Source organism: Trachemys scripta, chromosome 11 (assembly GCF_013100865.1).
Source record: "Trachemys scripta elegans isolate TJP31775 chromosome 11, CAS_Tse_1.0, whole genome shotgun sequence".
Lineage (NCBI taxonomy): Eukaryota > Metazoa > Chordata > Testudines > Emydidae > Trachemys > Trachemys scripta.
Window position 1 is genome coordinate 21,364,710 of NC_048308.1, and position 7,983 is coordinate 21,372,692.

The 7,983-nt window shown below is 37.5% G+C and overlaps 1 protein-coding gene across 1 annotated transcript in view; it reads left to right on the forward strand.

Annotated features, from left to right (window-relative positions):
• Positions 1-6,276, forward strand: part of ARHGAP15 (Rho GTPase activating protein 15) — a 398,066-nt gene extending 391,790 nt beyond the window's left edge. The window contains exon 13 of the mRNA XM_034786034.1: positions 6,167-6,276. Coding sequence (XP_034641925.1) covers positions 6,167-6,276 — 110 coding nt within the window. The remainder of the gene's footprint in view (positions 1-6,166) is intronic.
• The last annotated feature ends 1,707 nt before the right edge of the window (positions 6,277-7,983 follow it).

Below are 7,983 nucleotides of genomic sequence, written 5' to 3' on the forward strand. Positions count from 1 at the left end.
AGCTGATTGTATATACTCTGGGCATACAGTACCTAAGTCAGATGCTGCTTTGTTATAATTAGGGCAGCAAATTTTGTCTTCCGTTTAGTATTTGCTGTTACATATTGCATGTAATGTATGGCACTGTTAAGGGAAAAAAATTGGAGTCAAAGTGACTGGAAAGTTAGGTCTGGTCTGTAGCACTGTGAGATTGTTGACATCTGCCGAGGTTGGAGAGCTCAGTAAGCAGGAAATGGGGTGTCACTCTGAGTGGTAGTTTACCATTATCCTGGCATCCTAATGAAGTGTCTGCAGTGCACAGAGCTTCTGGATGGCATCTTAACGCACGGCTAAGCAAAAGCACTTCTCTCCTTGTCACTGTCATCCATCTGCCTGCACCCTACTGTAGCCAATGGGATGGAACCATGCTACAATGTGCTATAAGCCATTTAGAGTTGCACATTGCATAATCAGTCCCATCAAATATGTAAAAAATGACTATTATTGGTTATTTCCCTCAAACTCTGGCACCTGGAGTTTGATACATTAAAGTTTAAGTTTTGTAAGTGCTGTTTTTCCCATTAATTCCACATATATTTTTGTTAAATGGGATTGAGTTGCAAACTCATTGTCTTAAGTCTTGCTAATGGATTGCAAGAGTTATATGAATATTCATTGAAAATTCCACTCTGTATCACATTTGGTGAATTCATCAATTGGATATATAAAAAGGTTTCTTGTAATGTTCATTTTTTGAAACATCTATTTCTGAGGCATGAATAAAAAGTAACCAATTTGTGATCTGAATTGATTTATTCTCCTTATAGCAAACATTAGTTAGTTTGCACATTTCTTATGGATTTTTTTTTAAACATAGTAGTATTTTACAATGTGTATATGCAATAAGGTTTGCACTGTCTATAGCAGAGATTAAGATTGGGACGTTAATGTTACATAAGATGAAATATCTGTGTTTTTCAAATTATATGAGGAATCAGATTAAAAAAAAAATCTAACTTCATATTTTTTAACCACAACGGTCTTTGTTCTGAATACTGAAATCTACTGATTGCAACTGGGGAGGTGGGCACTCAGCACCACTGAAAAATCAAGCCCAATGTGCATTCTGTTTTAAGTACTTTCTCGTATCCTGATAATACAGAGGTAGTTGATAGGATCTGGGGTTAAGTTAAGCACTTGTACTATGGGAGAGCTTCTAAAATGGGCAAGGGCAGGACAAACTGGCCAAATCGGGTGTTTTATTTACATAAACAAGAGAGCATAACATAATTTAGTTTCATCAGGAATTTTTCACAGACATTAAAACTATAGCAAACATAACAGCGGGGATGCTTGCACAGCAACACAGTGGGGAAGCTTGCAGAGCGTCTGCCCACACTATGGCTGGCGGTAGCCAGCACCATAAGTCTCACAATTTCATTAGCACTCAAAAATCCACCTAACCCACTCAGTTCTGATTAAACAAAAAACAAAAACAAAACCTGGCAGTTGAATCAATTGTGAATTGTTGGAAGTAGTCTCGGGTTACAAAATTTGCTGTAGCAATAGTGTGTGACATTTTGAACACAGCATAAAGTTTATCAAAAAAAAGGTGAGAAGTGCAATATAAAAAGCTAGGAGGCAAACACGCTTTTTAAAAAATCTTAGCATTGGTGACAGCTCAATAGTTCAATATTTTATGCAGAATCATATAGCACCTTTTCCCCTGCAACACAACACAATAAGGTTCAACAGGACAAAAAGAAGAGATGATGGCTTGAAATAAAATAAAGCATTAATGTGAGCCATAAATGCCAGTGTAACGTTAACCATGAACAAGTAACTGAAGCTGCTGGTAAAGGGAAATGGGTACTGTAGTAAAACTACACAAAGTAAGTCAGGCATGAATAATGCAGCAGGTCTGAGGAGGGTCAAAGGTCAGACTCCAGTACCTTACAAAATAATGAATGCATGTCAGGTTAGAGACATACATCCCTTCCTAGAAAATGTGAGTTATTGGAGATAAACCTTGGACTTCCTGTTCTAAAACAAAGTGGTTTGTTGTAAATAGCTACGTCCATTTAAAATTAATGATTAAAAGAAAGATTCAATGGGATTTGTTTAAGTATTCTTTATGGACATAAAAGCTAAAGGTTACTTTCTTTGTTCATTTTCACCCAGCCACTGTTAATGTTACAGGCACATCATGTATTCTTCCATGTTCAAATGTTTATCCAAAGCTCATTTGCAAAAGAGCCTATATAATATTAAATGCTTTGTAGCTTGTTTAATGCATTCTTCGTTTAAATATAAACAAGAGCATGTCCACAATCTTGCTTTCTTAAAGAGAACCTTATTTTTAAATACAGTAACCCAATTTCTAAATATATGTACTAGCAAAATAAAAATTCCTTCTGCAATTCACATGAAACTATCTTAACTTGCTAAAATTGTTACATTCTCTTTCCATATTTCTCCTAAAATACAAAAAAAAGGGGGGGAGGGCTAAATGTTCTCCCTCTTTATTATGTGTGTTGCTTTGTATTGTTTTTATTCCTATTGAAACAGTTTAGAGAAAAGAAATCAGAACTTTCCAAAAGTTATGATAATCTTTTAACAAGGATTTTTGTTAATTTTTGTGATTACAAGTTGTACCTTTGTGCTACTTTAACTTAAAAAAAATAGTCTATTTCATCTTCTGGACTTAGCCTTAGAGTTTCAAAAAACAAGTGTCAGATCTACAAAATGTCTTCTCTTTGTTTGTACTGTAAATTAATGGGCTTCATTAGGCAACAGATAGTTTGGTGATACCTCTTGGATGACTATTTACACAAATCTTCCTGTAGGATTTCCCTCCCCCTTCTTTTTAGTTTGATAAAGAGGCATCCATGAAAAAAAAAATCTTCCCAATTAGGAAAATGAAGGGAGAAAATGTTCAGTGGCTTTAAAGTGGAACGCAAGGATTTCAGGCAGAGAAGAAAATGCATAGGTATTTTAAAATCAAGCATAAGGACTTACATCCGATCTACTGTTAAATATTGCATCGACAAGGTCAAAAGCAGAGACAAGTCTGGCCACTAAGGCTAGGTCTACACTACCCGCCTGAATCGGCGGGTAGAAATCGATCTCTCAGGGATCGAATTATCCCGTCTCGTCGGGACGCGACAATCGATCCCCGAATCGACGCTCTTACTCCACCAGCAGAGGTGGGAGTAAGCGCCGTCGACGGGGAGCCGCGGAGGTCGATTTTGCCGCCGTCCTCACAGCGGGGTAAGTCGACTCCAATATGTCGAATTCAGCTACGCTATTTGCGTAGCTGAATTTGCATATCTTAAATCGACCCTCCCCTCCCCCGTAGTGAAGACCTGCCCTAAGATAGAAGCAGGAACAAGGTTTTTAAAAAAGTAGACAGTTTATCAAGTTCCGTTTATAAAGTGGGAGAACAATTTCTTTAACACATACCAAAAAAATCAAGCATATGTAGCATTTAAAAAAAACAACATCAAGCATTTTAATGAAAAAGTACCCACTATTTCCATGGAACTATAAAAGGTAGACAGAGTAAGCGTTGTGGCGAAAAGCCTGGGCTCAGCAGCTTTGTGTGGGAAATGGTGAAATGTGACTGTGATTTATAATGAGAAAAGGTATCTACAACATACAATTTTCTACCTAGCTGCAAATAATAATTCATAGTGATGTCCCTTCCAGATAAAATACCTTTGCTATGGAGGACCCATGTGGTAAAATGATCATGATAAATGTCAGACCAGTGCAGGTAACGGCTTTACAAACCATTAAGATTAGCTGGCTCTTTTTTTCGATGATAACAGTAACCATGCTGTGACTCTATGTGGTAATAATATCTCAGTACTGATAAATGCCAGAGCCAGGCAGAGGTGTTTATCATTCCCTGTTCAGAAATGCTGACTAAAGTTACCACATGTTGCCTGTTTTTCCTCTTTTACAATAGGCTAACAATTAACCAATAGGCTGATTCATAAAATAATTTTATGCACCATTTCTTCTAGGATTTCTGTGCTTTATCAATTGGTTAACTGTCTCTCACCCTATTTTCTACTGGCCATGTCCTTGGTTATGCACTTTAAAAAGGAGGCAGAGTCTGCCTTTAAAAATGAACTGTCCATACTTTCCATTTTCTAAAGGGATTGGGTATTATTAGAATATCACTGCGCATTTATGTAATGCTAATTGTTTTATGAATTATAACCGTATAAGATGTATCTTATCTTCCCTGATCTCTGAAATGCAGCTACTTCTGGGTTGGAGGGTGGCACCCAGGTAGATATCTATGCAAATCAACATGGGAGTGTGGGACGGGAAAAATATCTCCATTGATGCCCATAATAAATCCTTACTGTACTGCATTTTCCCTGAAGTACTGTGCACTCAACAATAAGCAAGCATCGGGTGCTTTGAGTTGTGTTGTTGAACTTCTTTCATAACTCTGTTTTTTAAAAATCCTAGGTTAGATTCACATCTAAGCTAAGTGGGTGCATCTGTGCTTAAGTCCAGTGAACGCTTTCTGGAAAATAGACTGGAAACTACTGTTGTGTGATATCAGTTGAAAAGTATAACCGCTATAATTTTATACAATTTTGGATAGTGTCTTCAGTTCAATTCTCACAGGACAGTGTGTCCACATGACAAAAATAGCCACCACTTTTGGCAGCCTCAGCAAAGAGTCCGAGGACTGACTGAGCATTGAGACTGAACTACCTTCTCCACTGTACAGTTGGGTCCCTAGATATCACAGTTAAAATACAGTGATAGGGCTGTGCATAGAAACCTCTGTCTGTTGTCATCCATGCCTATGTCTGTTCTGTGGATAACTTCATTCTCCAGGGTTGTCAGTCTCACTACTTTCCCTGAAACCATATTCACATGAAAGATTTTGAAAAGAAAAAATAATCTGTACGTTGATTATTCGGGGGTCTACTCTTTTCTCAAAATACATTGAGCTTCCTAGGAAGAAATTGCACAATTAAACTCAATTTAAATGATGGCTCTGTGGTGCTATAAATTTGCTTCTTAGATCATAAAATCTTCAGGGTAGAAACTGTATTCATATGTGCTTATGCAGCACCTAACACAAAGAGGGCTCAACTCTGACTGGAGAATCTGGACGCTAGACCAATATAAATATTAAATACTAAAATATACTCAGAATTATAGATGATAATTAAGCCATAGATGATCAGATCAGAAAAGAATTCTCAGGTTATCTAGAACATGCAGCTTGCAAGATGTTTTCTCTACATCAGGCCTACTGGCACCTTATCTAATCTGTTCCTAAATGAAACCACAGTTGTACATGTCTTTGTTTTAGTAGCAGCATCTCATGCAAATATCACAAGCATAAGCCATATGCAAAACATATGTCCTTGAAACCATGAATTACGCTAAACTACAATGATAATCCCGACCAAGACAGCAGTAACATTCTTATTCCCATATTCTTTTGTTACCGATTGTATATGGTAATGGTAATTGTTTCCTACCAAAAAGCAGTTAAAAATGATGGTACCAATACAATCAATTCTAGAAGATAGATAAAAAATTGAATTTTGTGCAGCCAATTGCTGATCGTTAGAAAGCATGAGTTAAATCATAATTTTAAATTAATATCTATAGGTGTGTGGATCAAAAGCATGATATAGAGAGATTAGAGGTAAAGAAAGGGAACCATGCTAATCAATCTGGTCCTTGGAGGAGTGAACAGAAAAAAAAAAAAGACAGTAAAGATTACATGGTTACTCAGTTTAAGGAGGTGTCCAGTGCAGATCCTGGTGCACAGGTGGAATGCAGTTCCAGAGTAGGAAACGCCACTTTATAAGAAGGCTACTTACTATTTGCAGGTAGGCCACCCGTGGAATATTTGCATTTGTACAAATCCAAATGGCCTATTAAAATAAATGCATAGAATACAAAGTCAGTTCTCTGATGAGAAAATGTTTCCTGAACAATTAGAAAGATTTTTCCATCCCTTGTAAGTTATTATGTAGGCTCCCTATCAGTATCTCAGATGGTAAGACATTCTAAGATAGCTACGCATGTAACCACATTAACAGTGGCCTCTAGTTGCTAAGATGTCTGACATAAATGTGTGCAAACAATATCCTAAAGTGACACTCAAATCTTATAGTTTTTTCTATTTTTTCCCCATCAGAAAATCCAGACAGCAACACTCGAGTTAAGTCCATAAGGCATCTTGTACAGAAGCTCCCTAGGCCAAACCGTGACACAATGAAAATCCTCTTTGAACATCTGAAAAAGTAAGTTAAGCTAACAGTACTAAAGGAGTGGGATTTTTAAAGAGGCATAAAGGAGCTAGGTGCCCAAATCCTACCCCAAATATCTAACATTATTAATGCAGTATACTCTTTTTGCAAAACTTAATTTGATTATCAAATATGTACATATATTCTATCCTTACTCACAAGAAGATCTGTACAGCTAGACTTAAATACTCATTGTTTTTTACTAGCAAATGGAACAGTAGTACTTCTCTTCAGATGGGGTAAGATGCTTTGGATTACTTTATACTAGGTTATGTTGACTTATACAATATAGTATTACCCAGAATAATCCAGTATACATATATGCAGTTGGTTTTGTAAGTTATGGGTTAGCAAATTCTCCTTCAGGTTTGTTTCTATTTTTGAGCTATGCACACTATGTCATCAACAAGTTTCTATTCATATAAATAGCTCTTGTGCATGCATAAGTCATAAAAAAGACCTACAGTTTACGTCAAAAATTAGTTGTTCTACCTTATAGTGAAGTTCAGTGCAGTTCAGAATGCCTACACAAGCTCTTAGGAAAGATTCTCCTCTGGAAAAGTTGATGAGATACTACAGATGTTCCATTCAGATACTATGATGACGGACATGGCTCACAAATCCAAATTTGTAAAAACAGCATTGTTGAGTTCCATGTTTATCATCTCTTGGCAATTTCCATATTCACTGTGCCCAGTTACAAAAGCAACCTGGAATCTAATGATCAAGCTGGGTTTTCTTTCTTTCTTTTGTGGCATCAATGTTAATGAAGTTTCTGAAGGCAGTATTTAAAATTGTCTGAAGAAAGTGAAAGGATCTATCATTTTCTACAGAAATGAGAGAGAGTACATCTGCCTATCCTTCAGCCCCCCGCCCAGCCCATCAGTTCTGCCCCAACATCTGTTCTGACCCAAACCACCACATTAATTCTGCCTCACCTCTGCCTCTCCTACAGTTCCAGGAGTTCTTCACTCACTCACACGCACACAGAGCAGGGTCCCTCCTGGGGGAGAAGCAGAGAAGCCATCCCAATATTCACAGGAGGAAAAGGGGTGGGGGAGGAGGGAATAATAGGACTGGGACCTTGAAAGGTCATCTAGTCCAGTCCCCGGCACTCTAGGTATCAAGAACATCCCTGACAGGTGTTTGTTTCTAACCTGCTCTTAAAAATTTCCAGTGATGGAGATTCCACAACTTCCCCAGACAATTTATTCCAGTGCTTAACTACCCTGACAGTTAGGAAGTTTTTCCTAATGTCCAACCTAAACCACCCTTGCTGCAATTTAAGCCCATTGCTTCTTGTCCTATCCTCAGAGGTTAAGGAGAACAATTTTTTCCCTCCTCCTTGTAACAATCTTTTATGTTTTTGAAAACTGTTATCATGTCCCCTCTCCATCTTCTATTCTCCAGACTAAACAAACCCAGTTTTTTTTTCTAATCTTCCCTCATAGGTCACATTTTCTAGACCTTTAATCATGTTTGTTGCTCTTCTCTGGACTATCTCTAATTTGTCCACAGCTTTCCTGAATTGTGGCACCCAGAACTGGACACAATACTCCAGTTGAGATCTAATCAGCACAGAGTAGAGTGGAAGAATTACTTCTCGTGTCTTGCTTACAACACTTCTGCTAATACATCCCGGAATGATGTTTGCTTTTTTTGCCACAGTGTTACACTGTTGACTGATATTTAGCTTGTGATCTAT